At 43.4% G+C, this 23,221-nt stretch overlaps 1 protein-coding gene across 1 annotated transcript in view; it reads left to right on the forward strand.

Moving 5' to 3' along the window:
* Positions 1-23,221, forward strand: part of TXNDC11 (thioredoxin domain containing 11) — a 58,983-nt gene that overhangs the window by 21,718 nt on the left and 14,044 nt on the right. The window contains exons 6-7 of the mRNA XM_011988106.1: positions 16,017-16,129; positions 18,257-18,457. Of these exons, the coding sequence (XP_011843496.1) occupies positions 16,017-16,129; positions 18,257-18,457 (314 nt within the window). The remainder of the gene's footprint in view (positions 1-16,016; positions 16,130-18,256; positions 18,458-23,221) is intronic.

Consider the following 23,221-nt stretch of genomic DNA (forward strand, 5'->3'; position numbering starts at 1 on the left):
TGACTTGAAGATAATTGACATGTTCATAACATTTAGCTTTCCTTTCTAGGTTCACAGCATGATTATTCATTTATTCAAAACTTCCTTTTAATTTTTTATAGTAGGTTTTACATATCTCTCATTAATGTTTAATCGTTTCACGGTGCTAGATGATTAATTGTGAGCTGGCAATCTTTGTGTATGTTTGAAAAGCCTGGAGGAAATCAGCTCTCGTATACTTCTGTATTCTTCCAGGACTGCAAAGGCTGTTCCTCTTGGAACATTTTTACATTTGATCTTGGCAGAGAGGCTACTTTATTGCCTAAAGAAAATTTGGTAGAGGCGTCATATTCTGAAGTTGCTTGCTTGATTTTTAAAAATCTGATGATTATTTCATTATTTGCTGTAAAAATGTGTTCTGGTAAAATGTTGTCATATTCTACTATAATTCAGTGGCTTTTTTAAAAGAGAAGATTTGCAGCAAATTCTGACCCTGTTTTTCATCCGATCTACAAAAGGGCTTGCAGTGCAGTTTAGGGAGAAAAACAGTGGGCTGGGAGCCAGGAGTGCCTGGTCCTTACCCTTTGTCTGCTCCTGGTGGGGTCTGTAAACTTGGAACAAAATATTTAACCTTTCTGTGTTTGAGTTTGTTTATCTGTAAATTTGGGGAGGATTAGAGGTAAGTATATAAATCTTTATTTTATAAGGTCAAATCATGTGAAATATTTTGTGTGTGAGTAAAGTAATTAAGTAAAGAAATATTTTGTGTGTAAGTTAAATAATAGTCTTTATACCTTAATTAGAAACGAAGCCATCTGGCTGAAAGCACCTCAGATAAGTATTTTACCTATTCTAGTAAAAACATCCACACAAGAAATGATGTCATTGACTGACCAGCAGGCACAGTCTCTCTCTTCCCCTTTCCTGTGCACCTCCTACCTGCTTCTGTTTGTAACACATGGGTTTCTCCCTGTCTAATGGACTGAATCTCTCTCCCACCAGAATAGGATCTAATTTGTTCAGATAATATTTACTGAGGACCTTGATGGCAGAGTTTTGTTTTATTGCTCCTATAACTCCACACCCTGCCTGAGCATAATTGTAGCTAAGAGGGTGAATGAATGACTGGTAAAGGACACGTGAGAAAGATTTTAGCTACGGGATTTTAAACATCACTTTGGATCCCCTCTCACCACTTTCTCCACTTCTTGTGCCCGGCCCTTCAGGCTCCATAGACCATAGTGTAGGAATTTCCCTGCCTGGTTCTTTTTTTTTTTTTTTTGCCAAGACAGGGTCTCACTTTGTTGCCCAGGCTGGAATGCAGTGGTGGTCTCTGTAACCTTGAACTCCTGGGCTCAAGCAATCCTTCTGCCTCAGCCTTCTGAGTAGCTAGAACTACAGGTATGCACCACCACATCAGCAAGTTAAAACAATTTTTTTTTTTGGTAGAGATCAAATTGAATTCACATGGTACCTAAAAGTCATCTTGGAAATGCACTAGATTTTTTTGTTTCGTTTTGTTTTTGAGACGCACGTTCTCTGCTCACTGCAACCTCTGCCTCCCGGGTTCAAGCAATTCTCCTGCCTCAGCTTCCCGAGTAGCTGGGACTACAGGCACACGCTACTATGCCTGGCCAATTTTTTTGTATTTTAGTAGACATGGGGTTTCACTGTGTTGCCCAGGGTGGTCTCAAGCTCCTGAGCTCAGGCAATCCTCCCAAAGAGCTGGGATTACAGGAGTGAGCCACTGCGCCCGGCCACACTAAACTGTTAACTAAAGATACTATTTCCACCCCTTTCTTTCACCTTTGGGAATTCCTAAACTCAGTTGATGAGGAAATCTTGTAGCATTAGTTTTCTGAGGAACTCCCTCTGTGAAATAGTGTTTTAGAGGAAATGTATTAAATGGAGGAAGAACTTTGATTCCAGCGTAGTGTCCCTTTAGTCCACCAGGTGGCGTGTGATGCTGCTGAGATTTGTTTGTGGAACTGAGTCAGTACACATAAAAAGTGCCCTCCTCCAAGACCTTATGCATGAAGAAAGCTTTTCTGGAGCACTATTCTGTCAGATTGTGAGATTTTATACAGCATCAAGAGATTTTAGCGGGGCGTGGTGGCTCACACCTGTAATCCTAGCACTTTGTGAGACTGAGGCAGGTGGATCCCTTGAGCTCAGGAGTTTGAGACCCGCCTTTCACAGTGTGGTGAAACCCCGTCGCTACAAAAAATACAAAAAGTAGCCTGTAGTTGCAGGTACGTAGGGGCTGAGGTGGGAGGATCGCTTGAACCTAGGAGGTCAGGGCTGCAGTGAGCTGAGATCATGCCACTGCTTTCTGGCCCGGGTGACAAAAGTGAGACCCTGTCTCAAAAAAAAAAAAAAAGAGAGAGAGAGAGAGAGAGATCTGAAGGCTAGGGTTTTTTTACTCTGTATGTGACATTTTAAAAGGCATTAGAAAAACAAGGGACTGACAAGCAAGCCTGGCTTGGAGATTGCTTTATTTTCTCAGGTTTTTGGACCTAACTCTTGGGTCTTTGGACCAGACATTGAGTCTAACAGGTCTCAGCAAGTGGAATGGGTTCTAGGATCGTTTTGTTTTCTTGGGTAATTTCATTTGTTGTCACTATACCCACTCATGGGGGGAATCTTTTTCTAACTATCTGCCTGCATTGAGACCCTTCTGGGTACTGACTAAATCAGATTAGAATAAATATATTAAAAATTTCATACTTTGGGCTGGGCGCTGTGGCTCGTGCCTGTAATCCCAGCACTTTCGGAGGCCAAGGCGGGTGGATCACCTGAGGTCAGGAGTTTGAGACCAACCTGGCCAACATGGAGAAACCTGGTCTTTATTAAAAATACAAAAATATCTGGGCATGGTGGCACATGCCTGTAATCCTAGCTGCTCGGGACGCTGAGACAGGAGGATCGCTTGAACCTGGGAGGTGGAGGTTGTGGTGAGCTGAAGTCATGCCATTGCACTCCAGCCTGGGCAACAAGAGCAAAACTCTGTCAAAAAAACAAAAACAAACAAACAACAACAAAAAAAACCCCTGACTTTTTAAGTCAGTTGCCATTATTTTAGCAAAGGAATCCTTGTGTATTTTATGGGAGATGCTTTTATTTCCGTTATGATTTCTTTTCTTTTCTTTTTTTTAAGACAGAGTCTTGCTCTGTTGCCCAGGCTGGAGTGCCAATCATGGCTCACTGCAGCCTCAACCTCCCCAGGCTCAGGTGATCCTCCCACCTCAGCCCCCCAGGGAGCTGGGACTATAGGCATGCACCACCACGCCTGGCAATTTTTCCCCCCCGAGACAGAGTTTCACTCTGTCTCGAGACAGGCACGATCTTGGCTTACTGCAACCTCCGCCTCCTGGGTTCAAGTGATTCTCCTGCCTCCCGAGTAGCTGGGATTTACAGGCATGTGCCATCACGCCCAATTAATTTTCTTTTTTTTTTTTTTTTTTAGTAGAAATGGGGTTTCTCCATGTTGGTCAGGCTGGTTTCGAACTCCTGACCTCAGGTGATCCGACCACCTCAGCCTCCCAAAGTGCTGGCATTACAGGCGGCGTCCACCCCGCCTGGCCAAATTTTTCTATTTTTTTGTAGAAACGTGGTTTCATCATGTTGCCCTGGCTGATCTTGAACTCCTGGGCTGAAGCAGTCCAGCCACCTCAGCCTCAAAAAGTGCTGTGGTTAAAGGCGTGAGCCACTGTGCCCCTCCATGACTTATTTCTTAAGTCTTGTAAATAAGAACTAAGGCCAAAAAAGGTCCTTCCAGCACTTGAGGTTAGAATCAGAACTATGATTTCTTACTAAATAATTCAACAACCATTTGAGGATCTGGTGTGTGATATAGCTGTAATGATGAATGCACCTCATTTCCTGCCATCAGCAGGAGCCACCAGCCAGTGTGGCCAAGAAGTAGGGTTGCTCACAATGAGAATTTGGTGATGGGTCTGTGACAGCCTTCCTTACTCAGTGGAGATGGGAAGATGACTCAGTGGAGATGGGTGCTTGGGGGTGGGAGGGTCAGCCTGCAGGTAAGGGTGGAAGAAACCACATGCAGCGTGGAAGATTGATGGGGCGGGGGAAAGCAACAGGTGTGTTCACTTGCGCTTTGGCTTCAGGAAGCTCAGAGCCAAATTTCGTGTTCATTTAGAGAGATTTTGATTCCTCGATCCCAGGTATTTGAAAAATTGCACCTTAACTTTCTAATTATTTAGTGATATTTTCTACCCTTTTAAACTTGTCCTCTTTTAAAAGAGTATGGGTGTGGGTGTTGATCCTATTTCTCCAAGTTTGTTTTTTTCATATTTGGAAGTTGATAAGACTCCTAGATAAAGAACCAGAAGCATTACAATCTTAGAGAAGAATCTTAGGGATCACATAATAAAGTCAGAAACTTACAGTCACACAACTCCATGCAGACAGGCCCAGTTCTAGTCTGTCCATGGCCACCTTTTATATACAGTTGAACCAGATAAGCTGATACTTGACTGAGCACTTCCTTAGCCAGTCACTTTACCTGAATGACAGTCTTCACTGTCACCCTTTGAAGTAGGAACTGTTTATTATTCCAGTTTCACAGATGAAGAAACTGAAGCTTCGAGGAGGTTGTTAACTTGCTCAGGGTTAGTGTAGTAGGCAGGGCTCCTAAGGGCTCCTTAAAAAGCTCCACTTCTTACTTACTAGAACCTGTGAATAGGTTAGATACATGGCAAGGAGGAATTAAGGTAGCAAAGAGAATTAGATTGCTCATCAGCTGGCCCTGAGGTTATCCTGTGTTACTGGGGTGGGCTCAGTGTAATCAGAAGGATTCTTAAGAATGAAAATTGGAGGCAAAATAACAGAGTGTAATGTGAGACCGACAGTCCAGTTGTCACTGGCTTTGAAGGAGGAAAGGGCCACAAACCAAGGGATGTGGGTGACCTCTGGAGCTGGAAAAGTCAAGGAAATGGATTCTCTCCTAGAGCCTCCCAAAGGAACATGACTTGCTCACAGGCCAGGGTTGATTTTAGCCCAGTGAGACTCATTTTGGACTTTTGACATCCAGAACTTTAAAATACATTTGTGTCTGCCGTTATTTTTTACAGCAGCAACAGGAAGCCGGTACCGTCACATGCCAGTAAATACAGGAGCTGAGATGAGAACCCTGGTGCAGAGCTCACTTACTCCACCCTTACTCTGTTTTCTCTGCAGCTCCTCTGCTTTACTGAGGTGCAGCAGGTGGTATGATATGGTGATTCCCTCTTGGCTTTGCCTGTGATACTGCTTTAAATGTCATGTGTTTCCCTGGCTAACGTCTGCCTTCCTAATTTTTCAAGGCCTAGGGGAAGTTCTGTGGATTGATAACTCTTGACTACCTAGCGTGACGTCCGGCACACTGGACGTTCTGTGATTCTCATTACCCCAGCTTCTTTCTTGGAGCTCCTGTTGCACTAATAGACAAATAGGCTGTGTCTTCTGCTTAGCAGCCTGTCTTGGTTTCTAGTTTTCCCTGGGCTTTAGTGGTATCTTCCTAACAATAAGCATAGATAGGCAGGGGCCAATGAGTCCTGAAGTCGTTTTATTTTATTTAATGTTTATTTATTTATTTGACAGGGTCTCACTCTGTTGCCCAAGCTAGAGTGCAGTGGCACAGTCATGACTCATTACAGCTTCCAACTTCCCAGGCTCAGGTGATCTTCCTGCAGGCTCACGCCATCACACTCAGCTAATTTTTGTAGAGATGAGGTTTTGCCATGTTGCCTTGGCTGCTCTTGAATTCCTGGGCTCAAGCGGTCCACCCACCTTGGCCTCCCAAAGTGCTGGGATTACAGGCATGAGCCACTGCGCCTGGCCCTGTAGTCATTTTAATAGCAAGTATCCTGGTGTAATCATGGCCCAGCGGCCTTTTCTCACTGGCCTTCAGGTTTCAGGTTTCCCATCTGTAAAATAAGGGAGCTTTGCCCTAGTTACCTGTAAGGGACACGTCATCTTGAAAAAGCAATGGCCCTTGGCCTTTTTTTGTAGGCCTGGGAGCTAAGAATGTTTTTTACATTTTTAAACCATTGTTTGGAGGGGAAAAAGAGAACATGTGACAGAGACCTCATCTAGCTGACTCCTGTGTTAGACCTTAAGAATAGCCTGAAATGGGGTGGAGGAGGTTTCTCAGTGGATATATTTAGTTTGCAGAGTCCTTCCTTCCCCTGAGGGCTACCAAAAAAAAAAAAAGAAAATTTTATTGAGGTGCATACAAGGGAAGTTTTTCAATTGATCATTTTATTTTTTATTTTATTTTATTTTTTCTTTTGAGATGGAGTCTCGCTCTGTCACTGACTTTAGAGTGCAGTGGTGTGATCATGGCTCACTGCAGTCTCCGCCTCCCAGGTTCAAGCGATTCTCCTGCCTCAGCCTCCCGAGTAGCTGGGATTACAGGCATGCGCCACCACGTCTGTCTAATGTTTGTACTTTCGGTAGAGTCGGGGTTTCACCGTGGTGGTGTGAGCCACTGTGCCCAGCCTGAATTGATCATTTTAATATGGTTCTTTAGACTTACTAAATGAGAACAGCTGATGTGAGGGTGTTTATTTTACTGTCAGGTTAAGTATATGTAACAATGCGTATTTAGTACTATAGTTTATTCTCTCCTAAAATCATGTATTTGGAACTGCATTTCTCTCTCCTTCCTGCCTAGCTCACACACAAAAAGAATCACAGCTGTCGGGCGCGGTGGCTCACTCCTGTAATCCCAGCACTTTGGGAGGCTGAAGCGGGCAGATCACAAGGTCAGGAGTTCGAGACCAGCCTTACCAATATAGTGAAACCTCATCTCTACTAAAAATACAAAAAATTAGCTGGGCGTGGTGGTGGACACCTGTAATCTCAGCTACTCGGGAGACTGAAGCAGGAGAATTACTTGAACCTGGGAGGCAGAGGTTGCAGTGAGCCGAGATCACGCCATTGTACTCCAGCCTGGGGGACAATACGAGACTCCATCTCAAAAAAAAAAAAAAGAAAAAAAAAAAAAGAATAACAGCTTATAAGTTTCATGTTAGTTTAGTAATATCTTGGCAAACACCACAGTGTGTCTGTGATGTCCAAATGCCAGATTTTTTTTTTCTAGATAATTGCTTTGTGCTTTATATTAAGAATTTTGAAGGCCGGGCGCGGTGGCTCAAGCCTGTAATCCCTGCACTTTGGGAGGCCGAGACGGGCGGATCACGAGGTCAGGAGATCGAGACCATCCTGGCTAACACGGTGAAACCCCGTCTCTACTAAAAAATACAAAAACAACTAGCCGGGCGCGGTGGCGGGCACCTGTCGTCCCGGCTACTCGGGAGGCTGAGGCAGGAGAATGGTGTAAACCTGGGAGGCAGAGCTTGCAGTGAGCTGAGATCCGGCCACTGCACTCTAGCCTGACCGACAGAGCAAGACTCTGTCTCAAAATTTTGAAACTATGCACATTTCACTGTCTCATTTCTAGGGGGAAAATCCAAGTAATGATAGTTTATACATTGAAAACAAGCATTTCTGTAATGTTACATTTCTTCGAAGGTTTTTTCGTTTTAATGGACACTTTATTGGAAATGTATGACATCACTGTCTAGTAAATGGTTATGAAGAACTTGAAAAGTGAATCACTCTGTAAAGATTAAAATTAGAGGGGTTATTTTAATCCCTTTTAAAATAATCCTATTGTTCTCCTTATTCTGACTTTGGAAACAAGAGTGGGGAAGTAGAAGTTAAAATTAACAGACTAAAATGAGAGTTGTTTCCCAACAGATGGAAGGTAGCATGATACAGGTTTGCCTTTTGGGATATCACTGTTTTCCAGTTTAAAGAAATGGGAAGAATTTCCCCATGGAGTAAATGACTTCTTAGCCATGCTGATTAAATGCCATGTGACTTAATCCAGTGGTATTTTGCTTTGAAGTGTGTGTTGGTTTGTTAGCAGTTACCTTTATGAGCATTTTTCTTGACCTGATACTCTATTTTGTTCCATGATGCCTTAGAGGTGAGCTCACACAGAAGTCTCCATGATAGCAGATGACATTCCCTAATGTAAGGAATTCCACATTGTTCAGATCTGTAGTTTCTGTCTGTTCTTTCAGTGTATCCTTGGGTACTTTGTAGTACACCAAGTGCTATTTACTGTAGGCCTCTGAGAGAGAATTAACTTCAGAAGCTCGGGCTAGAGTCATAGGTCTAGAGCCCCACTTTTTCCTTTTTGAAGAAAAGGGGACACGTTCTTAAAGATAATTATTATTTGCTGTTGGAGGGATTTTCATGAAAAAAATTCAAGAAACATTGTCTCATGTGATCTTACCAGATAAGTGCCAATTACTAAGACTTGCTGTCTGCTGGATTTATCATCTCAGCCTAATTTTCTTCCTGAGATACATGAATCTTGCTTTTTCATCATTACCACTCTGGCATAATCCAGTGGAAATACAATATGAACCACATAGCTAATTTAAAATTTTCTTTTTTTAATTTTGTTTTTTGAGACAGGGTCTCACATTGTTGTCCAGGCTGGAGTGCAGTGATGCAATTATAACTCACTGCAGCCTCGACCTCCTGGGCTCAAGCAGTCCTCCTGCATCAGCCTCCTGAGTAACTAGGACTATAGGCTTACATCATCACGCTCAGCTAATTTTAAAAAATTTTTTTAGAGCTAGGGTCTCACTCTCTCGCCCAGGCTGGTCTTGGACTTCTGGCCTCAAGTGATCCTCCTGCCTCAACCTCTCAAAACTGTTGAGATTATAGATGTGAGCTACCATTCCCAGCCTAATTTAAAATTTTCTAGTAGCTTCACTAAATATTAAAAAGAAGTAGGTGAGTCTGGGTGCAGTGGCTCAGGTCTGTAATCCCAGCACTTTGGGAGGCTGAGGTAGGCAGATCACTTGAGGTCAGGAGTTCGAGACCAGCCTGGCCAACATGGTGAAACTCTGTCTCTACTAACAATACAGAAATTAGCCGGGCATGGTGGCGCACACCTGCAATCTCAGCTACTCAGGAGGCTGAGGCAGGAGAATCGCTTGAACCTGGGAGGCAGAGGTTGCAGTGAGCCAAGATCGGGCCACTTTACTCCAGTCTTGGTGACAACATGAGACTGTCCTTAAAAAAAAAAAAAAAAAAAGGCCGGGGTGGGGGGCAAATCAAAGAAACAGGTGAAATTAATGTTTAACCCAGTGTATCCAAATTATTTCAACATATAATCAGTATTAAAATGGTGAATTTTTTTTTTTCCACCTCACACATTAAAGTGATTCTCCTGCCTCAGCATCCTGAATAGCTGGGACTACAGGCGCCTGCCACTAAGCCTGGCTAATTTTGAGTAGAGATGGGATTTCACCAGGTTGGCCAGGCTGGTCTCGAACTCCTGACCTCAGTTGATCCACCCACCTCGGCCTCCCAAAGTGCTGGGATTACAGGCGTGAGCTACCATGTCCAGCCCTAAACTGACATTTTAATATTTAAAATTAAATTTAAGTCATATGATACTAAACTAAAATACAGTTGTCCCTTGTTATAGATTGGGGATTAGTTCTAAGATCCCCAAATATACCAGAATTTGCATACTCGAGTCCCACAGTTGGCTCTTCAGAACCTGCATTTATGAAAAGTGGCTCTCCATATAGGTAGGTTTTAAATTCTGCAAATACTGTATTTTGGATCTGTGTTTGATTAAAAAAAAATCTGCATGTAAGTGGACCCATGCAGTTCAAACCCATGTTGTTCAAGGGTCAGCTGTAGTTGTGTATTAAAACATTGTCCAAAACCAAAAAGCTTCTATCCAAACTAGAGGAGAGTGAGCCAGGTGAATGTGAGTGGAAACCAGATGGAGTTTCAGGTCTTTCAGGGCACCCTTGGTAGCTGCCATGAGGTGAATGGTGACAGCGGTGCATGGGAGGCACAAGAAGGGCAGCCAAAGCTATACCTGGGGAGGGTGTGGGAAGTAAGAGGGGAGCATTCTGTTAGGGGCAGAGAAGAATCCCACTCACAAGAGATGACCAGGAGTAAACCTGCCTGCCTGCCAAAAGTAGGCAAGATTTGATGGGTCAAAGCACAAGACCATTTCTACTCAAAGCACAGCAAACAGTATTAGCATCAACATAATAGTGCTGGTTCCCCAGCCCATGCCCATGGGAGATGTGCTGTGATGGGTCTAGATGGTGCCTGTGTGCACGGCCTTGTAGCTGATGATCACGAGGCCCAGGGCTCAGTACCCTCTGTAGCAAGCAGCAAAGGAGCACCCTCCCTCCCTGAGAAGTTAGTGGTGCCAAGAGACATGCTATGGTCACCTTGACCTTCTTAGCCACCTGCTTGAGCAGCTGTGGAAACTGCTTAGTAACTAATTCTTTTACCCAAATGTTTCTTCAAGATCTCATTACATCTTGCAGTGATCATTGACACCAGTTGTCACTGTGTGGTTAACACAGATCTTGAACTGGCCAATTACCAGGCTAATGGAGAATTTTTTTTTTTTTGTCGAATGGGATACTGCAGTTGTTAGACCTTTTTGGGTAGAGGAGGGGAGAGTATGAGTCTTAGTTTATTTTTAATTGTCCAACAGATTCCAGGTTCTTAATTAAAATATTGAAACTTCGTGACTTTTAGGACAAAATAATTCATTTTATAAATGATTAAGACCTCTATGTTAGAAAGCCCTGGAGCTCTGCTTATCAGAGAACACTCTGGATAAGATGTGACATGCGGTTTTTTTGTGTCATCTTTACGCTATAAACTTCCTCTGCTAATCTAAGTATTCTTTGTTCACGTGAGACTGCAAATTTAAGCTGCTTCTTCCAGCAAGTTTTCCACCATATGCTAGAACTTAAATAGAAGTGTGATTTTTGTAAATTTCTCTATGTGTGAAAAATGCAGTTTTGAAATTGTAATATGTTTGAGCATGTTAGAATTTGTTCTGTGTGGGCAGACTGTCCATTCTTATTAATGCAGTTAAACAGGTTTTTGAATGGCCCCTTTTAACTTTGGGGTCAGGCTGTCACTTCTTGTTCCTCTGCTCTAATAAATTGCGATGGTGACTTTGGCAGGCTATCAAATGAATTTCCTTACTGGCTGCTTTTCCTTCTCTTCTTTTAACTGTGACTGTCCGCCAAGATCAGTTGCCTCTGAGAGAGTGGTGTTTTGGTCCTGCTAATTCACATCCTCTCTTTGGTCTGTTTCTCCTGACAGCTTTGGGATCTGGACTTATATGCCATGCCCTTTAAACAAAGTTCTTAAAAATCTTTAACTAATTCTATACTTAGAGAAAAGATGCAAAAATAGAACAGGGAGTTCCATAATTACCTGCCTTTAGCCAGTTTCCCCCGTTGTTAACATCTTACATAACCAATTGTTAGGTGGTTTTGTACAAAATAAGAAATTAATATTACTGTTGGGTATGGTGGCTCACACCTGTAATCCCAGCACTTTAGGAGGCTGAGGCCAGGTGAACCGCTTGAGGTCAGGAGTTCGAGACTATCCTGGCCAACATGATAAAACCCTTATCTACTAAAAATACAGAAAAATTAGCCAGACGTAGGGGTGCATGGCTGTAATCCCAGCTACTCGGGAGGCTGAGGCAGGAGAATCACTTAAGGTTGCAGTGAGCCGAGATGCACCACTGCACTCCAGCCTGGGTGACAGAGCAAGAATCTGTCTCTCAAAAAAAAGAAAGAAAGAAAGAAAGAAAGACAAAGAAAAGAAAAAGAAATTAACATTGGTACAGTCCTATTCACTAAATTGCAGACCTCATTTGAATTGTCTGAGTGTTTCCACTAGTGCCTGTTTTTGTTTCAGGATCCAGTCTGGGATCCCATATCGCAACGGGTTGGTTTTTTCTGTTTCCTTCAGCCTATGACAAATCCTCTGTCTTTCCTTATCCTTTATAACCTTGACACTTCTGAAGATACTTCTCAGGCATTTTGTAGAAAATCACTCAATTTTGTCTGTTTTCTTGTTATTGGAATAGGTCATGTCTTTTGACAACAATACCATAGAAATAGGTCCTTCTCAGCACTTCTTATCGGGGGGTTCATAGGATGTCAGTGTGTCTCCTACTGGTCACATTAACTGTGATCATTTGGTTAAAGTAGTGTCTGCTGTGTTTCTCCACTGAAAAGTTACTATCTCTTCCTTTGTAATTAGTAAATAAATAACCTTGGGGGAAGATCATTTGTTACTATATAAATACATCCTCAAACTTTTGCTCAAGAATTTTAGCCGCCATCGGTGGATCTTGCCTGCAACAATTACTCTGGTGTTCAAATGGTTATTTTCTGTTTCCTTCATTCATTTTTCATTATTAGTGGAATTCTCCTATAAAGAAGAGCTGACTGTTCTCATTAATATTATTATGGAGTCATGGGTATTTATCTTATTCTGTGTACTGTCATTGTTTATTTTGTTGCTCAAATTGTTCCAGCTTTGGCTACTAGGAGGGCTTCCGCTTGGCTCCTGGGTCCTTTGGACAAACCCCCATCCTTTTATGAGCACTTCTTTACTTCATTTATTTATTTTTTTTGAGACAGAGTTTCACTCTTGTCGCCCAGGCTGGGGTGCAATGGCGAAATCTCAGCTCACTGCAACCTGCACCTCCTAGGTTCAAGCGGTTCTGCTGCCTCAGCCTCGCAGATAGCTGGAATTACAGGCGTGTGCCACCATGCCAGGCTAATTTTTGTATTTTTAGTAGAGATGGGGTTTCACTATGTTGGCCAGGCTGGTCTCGAGCTCGTGACCTCAGGTGATTCGCCCGCCTTGGCCTCCCAAAGTGCTGGGATTACAGATGTGAGCCACCATGCCCGGCCCACTTCTTTACTTCTGATACAAGGTATTTCAGGCTTATCTTGTACTTTCTTTGCCCCAGCTCTGGAATCAACCTCTTCTCCAAGGGCCCTGGTTTCTTTTACTGGAGAATGGCATTTAGAAACCAAGATTTACATGCTAGGTATGCTCTTTGGTATCAGGATGTCATAACTTCTAGGTCTTCTCAGTAGATAGAACTAGGAAATGTATTATATCCACACATATGCATATATCTGTATTTCTCTATCCATCCTCTCTCTCTCCCTCTGTGTGTGTGTGTGTGTGTGTGTGTGTGTGTGTGTGTATGTATCAAAAACCATAAGTTTATATTCATTCTCTCTGATTTCAATTTAACATTACAGAGTTTATTTTAGCCTTCTCTTATTAGTATATAACTTCTTACTGCGACAGTGAGAGTCCTGGCTATAATTATCTATGATGTATTTACTGCAAAGAAGTAAATAAGTTCCTAGTTTCAGAATTGCTAACTTATACCTCCTTAAGAAACACATTTACTACCAGATTTACAGCATTTATGTACAATTCTTTTTGCCTTTAGTTTTACAGCATCCAGTCAAGATACTGTTTTCCAGTTACTTAGGTTAGTTCTTTCTTGCTATCCCATTCACCATGGTGTTAACCCATTTGCAATAGTTAGGGTTATTTGTACATGCTGTATTCCACTTTGGGTTTGCCACATCTCGCTTGGTTTTAACTAATGGTTTAATTTTGGAGTGTGTGAAGGGTGTGTGATACATCACTGTGGCCCTAGGAGTCAGATACAAAAAGACCTACTCAGTGCCAGGCCTCCTCAGCCCTGCTTTCCCGTTCCCATTCCCCTTTTCCCCAGCCACCCCATAAGTTATCAGTCTGTTTAATTTCTGGCTTATTTGTCCTGTATTTCTTTTGTTTTGTGCCATTTTAAACTCATCAGGTTTGTATGAAAAATTATTGACTCTCGCAGTAGGGACATATTCACTCCCACCTCATCAGCCACTCCTTACCTGAGGGAGAGAGAACCACACCACTGAAAGGTGAGGGTCGTGGGATAAAAGTAGAAACTTTATGGGTTTAGCACCTCAATATTTTTATATCTTAGCTACCTGTATATAATTTGGTAACATTTGATGTTTAACTGATTTTTTTTTAAAGTTTACTTATTTATTTATTTTGGAGACAGAGTCTCACTCTGTCGCCCAGGCTGGAGTGCAGTGGCACGATCTTGGGATCTCAGCTCACAGCAACCTCTGCCTCCTGGGTTCACATGATTCTCATGCCTCAGCCTCCCAAGTAGCTGGGATTACAGGTGCCCACCACAACACACCCAGCTAATTTTTATATTTTTAGTAGAGACAGGGTTTCACTGTGTTGGCCAGGCTGGTCTTAAACTTCTGAGCTCAGGCAGTCCACCCACCTTGGCCTCCCAAAGTGCTAGGATTAAAGGCATGAGCCACTGCATCTGGCCTAAAGTTTAACTGATGTTTTATTTAGCATGTGCTAATAAAGCAATAGGGGATAGGAAAGAATGTACCTTTTTCTGCAGTATCTTATTCACCCTCCTTTAACACTAAATACTTTATAATCACACAAATATTTTACTCCATGAAAAAAAATGAAAGCTTCACACATAAGGATAAGGTCCCTGTTGATGTTTGTTCTCCAACATCAGACCACTTTTATTATCCTTTTAGATTCTTTGTACATTTCTAAACATATGTGCCCGTAGGAGGGGAAATATATATATATATAAAAAACTAATTTATAAGTGTGAGTTCTTTTTTTCCTTTTTTTTGGTTAACATCAAAGTTCTACTGTAACTTTTTCAGCTTCTGTTTCTGCTGTATAGTCCTGCCTCATTGTTTTTAACATTTACAGAGTGTTTCTTGGTGAATGTCCTTGCGTGTGGCTCCAACACACATGTGGATGCTCAGCAGTGGAAATCCCAGCTGTGTCCATTCTTCTTCTAGTCAGTACAGCAGCTGCTCTCCTGAGTGGCTGTGCCGTTTTGCCGTTTTCCACCAGCATCACATCAAATACTCATTTCTCTACTGTTCAATACCTGATGTTTCCTATGTCTTAAATTCTGGGCAATTTGAGGGTCAAAAATAGTCTTTTGTTTTAATTTGCTTTCTTTCGGGATAGTGAGGTTGAGTTTATTTCCAGTAATTATTAGCCATGTATACACATTTCCTTTTCTGTGGTTTGCCCATTTTAACAATTTTTCATTTCTTGTTGATGTGTATAAGACTTTATATATGCTAGATTTGTTCATTTAATAAATATTTTTTGATCTCTTAACGATACATCCCGGCACTTATGTAGGTCCTGGGATACATCTAGCATGAAACAAAATCTCTAATTTCACAGAAATTACCGTCAGAAGAGGAAATTGGGCCGAGCGTGGTGGCTCACACCTGTAATTCTGGCACTTTGGGAGGCAGAGGCGGGCAGATCACTTGCGGTCAGGAGTTCGAGACCAGCCTGGCCAACATGGTGAAACCCCGTCTCTACTAAAAATACAAAAATTAGCTGAGTGTGGTGGTGCACGCCTGTAATTGCAGCTACTCGGGAGGCTGAGGCAGGAGAATTGCTTGAGCCCACGACGAGACAGTGGTTGCAGTGAGCCGAGATTGCACCACTGCACTCCAACCTGGGCCACAGAGCGAGACTCCATCTCAAAAAAAAAAATAGGACATTGGACCAAAGGAAATCTAAATAAATGAATGAGATTATGCAAATGTTAATAAGTGTTATCAAAAATAGGGTAACGGTAAAGAGAGTACCTGAATGGGTCGGGAGCCCAGTTTCCCTTTGTAAACTCTGTCCCCTGTATATTAGGTGTTAGGTGGGGTGGTCAGGGAAGGCTTCTCAGAGAAAGTAGGAGCTGAGATGAGTAATAAGAAGGAACCAGCCACAAGAAGTGTCCAGACAGAGAACATAGTGTGCCTCAGCCTGTGATCAAGGGGGACAAGTCAGACCATCATAGGTGGACACAGGGGACTCCTCAACACAAGTGATTGTCAGAGGCGTTAGAGACATCCTCTCAGGAGCAGGCTTGACATCTGAGAGGCTGAGGTCGGTTTCAGGGGGAGAGGTTCCTCAACTCCTCTTCCTTCCCTCTCTAGGCTAGGTTACCAGAAGGAGCTTTGCTCCTGGGGTTTGTGCTTCAAGACTTGATCGTTGGGTTTTGTGGTTGTTTTAAGGCACAGGCCTTTTCTTTAATAAAGGAAAATTTTCTGTTTCAGATTACCTAGGAACAGTACGATTTGGGGTTATCACAAATAAACATCTTGCGAAACTGGTATCCTTAGTACACTCTGGAAGTGTGTATTTACATAGACATTTCAACACATCACTTGTAAGTATTTTGAAATCACGTTTATATTAGCGCAGTGGTTCTTAACCTTGTTTAGGTCACGGACTCCTTTGAGAATTGGATAAAATCTATGGACACTCTCTAGAAAAGCGCACATGATTTTATATATGAATGGAGAGTTCTTCCAGCCCCACCCTAGAGCCCAGGCCCCAGATTAAGAACCCATGCATTAAAGGGCTCTTGCAATTAATGTGCAGAAATTCTTTATTTGTATTCTTAGATTTTGGTACAGACTTGAAAGTTTTTCTTCCTGGATAAAATTACAGGGTTACTCTCTTGGAGAATTGTTACTCTGAGCCTGTGTTTTCAGAAGCTAGGCTTCCACTAAGTGATGTTCTCTGTTTATCTGTTTCTTTTATGATGAGTAGTAATGTGACATGCTTTTCTCCTTAGCTGATGTAATGGGTTTTTGATGTTCTTGTCAAGTCACAGTGAGAAGTTGATGGCTTCTCATCCCAGAGAGCCTCAGTTTTCCATTGTCGCCTTTGTTCCCCAATTTCATTTGCTTTCTGTGGAGCAGCCTGAACTCAGCTGCTTCTGAGCATTGACCTGTGTCCTGCTCAGTCCTGTGCTTCTACTCTATTGCTGCTTCCTCAGTCACATCACTGAGCTAACTTTCCTGAAGTAGTCTGTCTCTCTTGCATCATTGTCAGTAACTTACATGTCATATACAGATCAATTTCCCTGCACCCAGCATACCCAGCCTTTAAAACCTGTGCCCCCCTTGGCACAATGTCTGAGTCTTGTGCCTTCGGAGGGACTGTTGGGCCCATCCCAAGGGTGCCCCCTTGCTTGCCAGTTGCCCTGGCTTCTGCATATCTTCGTAGCCCAGATGTTGTGCTTTACTTCTTGCAGTTTATATTCCAAAAGTCAAATGTATTTTTGTGTTTTCCAAACAGAAATGTTTGAGTGTAGTTTGAGTATGGTTTTTCAAACTCCCACTGTTCCACCTTGACAATCACTGCTGTAGTTGTTTCTCTGCTGCCCACCTACGCTCCTTGTGCCTCTGCCTAAGCTGCTTTGACATCATCTACTTTTGCTATCTGTCATTTTCCTACATCCTTCATTTTTAGCATGTTACACAGCCTCCATATATTTATTTATAGTGAAGGGCACTGAGAAAGAAATTAAAAGTAGATGAGGAAGAAAAGGGAGGACTGTGAGATGGAAAAATATATCAGGTTTACTGCTTCGATTTGGTAGTGTTTAAGGTTGGTTGGTTTGTGTAGCAGTAGAATTCCTTTTATCAAATGCGAGAATACTGGGATACCATTATTTTTAAAAACACAAGCAGTGGTTATCTTCGTTATGAGTCAATTTAAATCTTCGTTCTGAGGAGTTTGAAATATCTCATTTTGTAAAACCCTCTGAAGCACCCCTTTGGTAGTTCTGTTTGAAGCCAGTGATTTATATTGTTAGAATTTCAAAACTAATTTTATGTTCACATACATTGGTTGTTTATAGCAAAACAAAGCAAGAAATCTAAGTGTCTCTTTTGTTTATTTGTGCACATAAAATATGATCCGTGGCCTTGTGCAAGTTTAGGTCATTTTTGATTGATGAAGACATGTGTTGAGTTCCTGCTCTGTGCCTGGTGTTGGTCTAGTCCCAGAGGATACAAGTGAACAGCACAAACAGCCTGTGCCGCACAGAGGCTCCATTCTGCCCTTGGGGGGCAGCATTTGAAGGACCAAGGTCAAAATCGAAGTGATCCTTGACTCCATAATTTCTGTTCCCTTAAATATGTCTTGGTCCTTTTATAAATACCCAGTAACGTTTAATACCTGTCCTTGGACAGGGTGATAGAGGTTGTTACCGCCACCAGCTGGCAGGGAGAATTATTTGTTGATAGGTGGATCTGTCTCAAGACAGAAAGATGAATCACACAATATGGAAGTCACCTCCTGCAACCACTTTTGTTTTTTCAACCACTCGTGAGGAAATGCTGTCTCTGGAGAAGCAGGTGTTGGCTGCACAGCGGGGCCAGGCCCCACTCCGAGCCTGGGTTTTCTCACCTGCAGTGGTGGGGTTGGGACAGCACTGATGTGCCTTGAGCTTGCCCTACCTCACTGAGCTCTCCTTTTTCCTCTGTGCCTTTGTCCTTCACAGGTCTTCCCTAGGGAGGTCCTGAACTACACAGCTGAGAACATCTGTAAGTGGGCCTTAGAAAACCAGGAGACGCTCTTTCGGTGGCTGCAGCCACACGGAGGCAAGAGTCTCTTGCTGAATAACGAGCTGAAGAAAGGACCAGCACTGTTTCTGTTCATACCTTTTAATCCCCTGGCCGAAAGTCATCCTTTAATAGACGAGGTAAGAGCTGTGATAGAAAAGCACCTCATGAGGAGTCGGGAAGCCTCATCTACCTGGCCCCTCTCATCCCGCACTCAGTCGTTTACTCTGGCAGCTATGGCTCTGAGCATTGCTCTTTGCCCCTCCATATGGGCAGGAGAGAGCCCGTGTCTAGGACAGGTATTGCCGCAGCCTCTGTGGCCGTGTTCATTGACAGCTGTTAGTGTCTGGAGTGAGTGGGAAGAGGCAGGGAAGCCATACTGTGCCCCTCTAGAGAAGGACCAAATGCCCTCTTCTGATGTGACTGCTGTTGAGCCTCCGGTTTGGGAGGTGAAACAGGGAGTGGTAGGAACACAGGCCGAGCTTAGTGAGGCCTAGGAGGTGCCATTGTCTTGGGGTTTGGCCAGACTGCCAGCCCTGGCCATCCTCAGGACAGCAGAGGAGAGCAAGCAGCAGCAGTGATGTTGGGACACCTTGTTTCTCTGAACCTTCCTTGTCGTGCAGAAGCCAGAGTGGTTTTCAGAGGCAGCGCCATTGGAGCCTGCTGTTCCTGCCTGTCTTCGGCTTCATCTGGTGCGCCCTCTCTGGGTGTGAGTTTATTTTCTACACGGAGCATTTGGAGGCACTTAGAGACAGCAGGCATAGTATGCAGAGTGAGCCTGGGGTGGCAAAATTGCATTTACTGAGGGTTTTATTTTTTCTCTCCCTCAAGGATCCCTTAATTGGCCAAAACCAATTTCAGACAGCCAGCGTACCACTGGCCAGCTAAGCAGATGCTGCCTGTCCCTGAGGCCCTCAGTGCTGGCCTGGCCCCCTGCCTGGAGGGACGGGGAGGCAGGACTTCTCGCCCAGCTGGATCCCTCCCTTTGCTGTGCTGGAGTCTTTTTGTTCAAGTTAGGATTCCCCCGGGGAGTATTCTGAATGAATGCTGCTCTTTGGCTTAGAGGAAGAAAGAAGAAAGAAATGAAATAGCTTTGTTTTTTCCCCTCTAATTAGGGAGGACTCAAAGTAATAAAACTATTTCTTTAGAAAATTTTCACTACATGGATCTTTTGTGAACTGAGACACCATTTGAAATGACTAGGCCTTTACTGTATCTAATATTAATAGCCTTAAAGCTCGTTGTAGGAAAGGAAGGTTTTCAATCAAGGTGGTTTGGCTGTGGTTGTGGATTTGGAGAGTTCTCTCCTGTCTGGTTTGGGTGTGTAGTTGTCCTGGCGGGGTTGTCTACCCAGAGGGTTGTTGCTGGATTTAGGCACCTGGTGGGAAGACTCTTACTTTCTCGCCTGTTGTTTCTGAATGAGTGTCCCCTCCAGCAGTCTGCAAATCCTCTACCTACCAACAGGCCTCCTTTTTATCATGGTTTTGCCTGTGACTCCTTTCTTTGGGGCTCCCATTGTCTCTGTGCGGTAAGTGCATTCCTTTAACCTCAGCATGTGGGTGAGATAACCGAACACCAGGCGGCATCTCACCGTATTATGAACTACTAGACAAGCAAAGTGCCTGTCCAGCACATTTCCCTTTTTGTTTCAGGTCAGTTTGGCAAATGTTTACTGAGCACTGCGATGGGAAGCTCCAGGGGAGAAAGGGTGGATGCAACACCATCTTGTCCTGTGGTCTTAGAGGCTTGTCCAGTATAGGGAGTGAAAGCCTGCCTATAATTCACAGTAGAGGACGATCAGGCCCAGGGTCAGGAGGAACCGAAGGAGGGAGGGTGCCATCTCAGAAAGTGGGGTCCTGGACAGGGGAGGGGTTAGGAGAGGCTTTGGATGGGTGAAGTATTCTAGACAGTCTTGTAGGGGCAGCCAGGATCTTCATGGGTTGAGAAAAACTTATGGGAAGGAGGACCCTGAGCAGAGGCATGAGGGATGGGAGTTGCCGCAGGTTTGGGTGTTAGGAAGGAGGCTGGAGTTTGTGGTCTGCAGGAAGGGCTAACTGGGGAGAGATCTTGAAAAAGCCTTTGGAGGAGAGGGCCTTGCAGAATTCTCTGAGGATTTCAAGATTAATCATAGTCATCCAAGTCTTTGTCTTCTCTTTTTTTTTTTTTTTTTTTTGAGTTAGGGTCTGCCTTTGTTGCCCAGGTTGGAGTACAGTGGCACGATCTCAGCTCACTGCCTCCTGAGCTCAAGTGATCCTCCCACCTCAGCGTCCCAAGTAGCTGGGACTACAGGTGCATGCCTCTACGCCTGGCTAATTTTTGTATTTTTTTGTAGAGATGGAGTTTCGCCATGTTACCCAGGCAGGTTTCAAAAGCCCTGGGCTCAAGTGATTGGCCTTCCTTGGCCTCCTAAAGTGTTGGGATTACAGGCATGAGCCACTGCCCTCGGCCCATACAAGTCTTACTGACAGTGAAGAGATGCAGCCAGAGCTGTGCATTATCATTATGAAAGTTTTTCTGGCAGCAGGGTTCCAGAAAACTGCGAAGCAGTAAGAACCTGAACTTGGGTGGTAGAGGTGGAGGATGGAAAGTAGGGTCTTATGATCTGGGAAATTGTGACACAGTGACTAGAGATGAAGAAGCCTTTGGGCATTCAGGTAAGGTGGGAAGGATGAATGCTGTACTTACGCAAGATGAGTTGTAAATTCATTAGCTTGTTGACCGTGAAAGAGTTAGGTGGCTTTATTTTTCCATTAGTACCTTAGGCCTTATATTGGGCAGAAAGTTGAGGATGCTTCCATTGTTGAGAAGAGAGAGGTCATCTTAGAGTGAGTGGAATAAAGTTGCGGGTGTACCAAGCACCAACATTCTAGATAATTGTGCTGTGGTGCGTGTAGGATGCCAGTCAGGAGTGACCATATGGTGGCCGTACCAAGCCCATACTGGGTAGCTGCTTCTGCACACATGCATACCTGCATGCATACCCAGACACATGCCTGTGTGTACACACACACGCAAAAGCACAGATCCTGACACCGATGTAAGGCCACTGACACCCCGGTGTCTCTAGAGAGTTCTAGAGAAGTTATAAGACATTGCAGTGTGTATTACACAACTCGTTAATCAAAGGAAATGCTTACCTCAGCCAGCAAAGAGTCTTCGTGACTTGTTTTCTATTTTAAAAGCATTTATTTGAGGCATTCACATCGTCTGAATCTTGTAAGCAAAGGCGCGGTTAGCATGTTCAGACTCACAGATTTCCCTGATTAAAGAAAATAGAAGGAACCATCTACTCTGCGAACAGTTAAAGTTATTTGCCAAGATTTCCTTAATTATTCACATGAAATTAAATGATATCAAGTGATACACATAATGTGACATAACTTGAGTTGTGTTTTCAAACTCAATTCCTGTTATGTAAAAAGGAATAGAAACATAAATACCCCTTCATAGGAGAAAAATGATAACGCCTAACTCTTTAGGAGCATTGCTGGCCAGGCACGGTGGCTCACGCCTGTAATCCCAGCACTTTGGAAGGCTGAGGCGGGCAGATCACATCACCTGATACCAGGAGTTCAAGACCAGCCTGGCCAGCATAGTGAACCCTCGTCTCTACTGAAAATACAAAAATTAGCTGGACATGGTGGTGTGCGCCTGTAATCTTAGCTACTTGGGAGGCTGAGGCAGGAGACTCGCTTGAATCTGGGAGGCAGAGGTCGCAGTGAGTCAAGATCGTGCCACTGCCCTGTAGCCTGTGCAACAAGAGCAAAACTCCGTCTCAAAAAAAGCATTACTGGTTGGGTGTGGTGGCTCACGCTTATAATCCCAGCAGGATTACAAGCCCTGGGAGGCGGAGGCAGGTGGATCACCTGAGATGAGGAGTTCAAGACCAGCCTGGCCAACATGGTGAAATCCCGTCTCTCCTAAAAGTACAAAAAAATTAGCCAGGCGAAATAAAAATAGAAAGAATTAGCTGGGCGTGGCGATGCACGCCTGTAATCCCAGCTACTTGGGAGGCTAAGGCAGGAGAATTGCTTGAACCCAGAAGGCGGAGGTTGCAGTGAGCTGAGATCATGCCATTGCACTCCGGCTTAGGCGACAAGAGTGAAACTCCGTCTCAGAAAAAGAAAAAAAAAGCATTGCTGTAGACCGAATACTTTCTTCAATTAAAAATATTCTTTATGTGGCTGCTTTGTTTATGAGATACTGAAGATAAAAGAAACGAAGAAAGACTTTTCAAGGAATTTTCTTCTCTACAATATAATTAATGATCTCCTACTTGGACTTCTGTAAAAGATTACAGTAAATCTTGAAGTCTTATAGAGGTTTTGGGGGGAGTGGGTGGGAGTAGTTGTCTATTACTGCGTCTTTGAATATAAAGCAGTACCAGGATGGGGCCAGAGGGCATCTGGGCTCTTCATGGATTATATAGGCTTGACCTTGTTAGTGCTGCATGCTGTCAGAGCCTCATCCAAAAACCACTGAGATGTTTTTGTGCAGGGGAAATAAAATTTCAAGCACTGGCCTGTCATCTAAAGTGACTTCTTTTCTTTACCCAGTAGTTTTCTGGTGGGTTATAAAGTGACTTTTTTTATGCCAAGAACTATTGGAACAATTTATTCTTCTGTACAAATATGTATGTTTTGAATTAACTACAAATATTACATGTTATAAAACATTTTTATTTTTATAAAACTTGATTTGATTCAAGTTGACACACTCTTCTGTTTTAGAGAGTAAATGCCTTTGGATTGTAACTTACTTGTCTTTCTCAGGAAACCAGAATGGGAGGTGGGTAATGAAATATTCTTTTTGGAAATGGAAGAACCTTAGAATAAAATGTAAATCCAAATTGCCAATACTGGCCTGACGGTAAAGTGGCAAATCTTACCAAGAAAGGGGATTGT

This window comes from Mandrillus leucophaeus, unplaced genomic scaffold (assembly GCF_000951045.1).
Source record: "Mandrillus leucophaeus isolate KB7577 unplaced genomic scaffold, Mleu.le_1.0 Scaffold323, whole genome shotgun sequence".
NCBI classification, from domain to species: Eukaryota; Metazoa; Chordata; class Mammalia; order Primates; family Cercopithecidae; genus Mandrillus; species Mandrillus leucophaeus.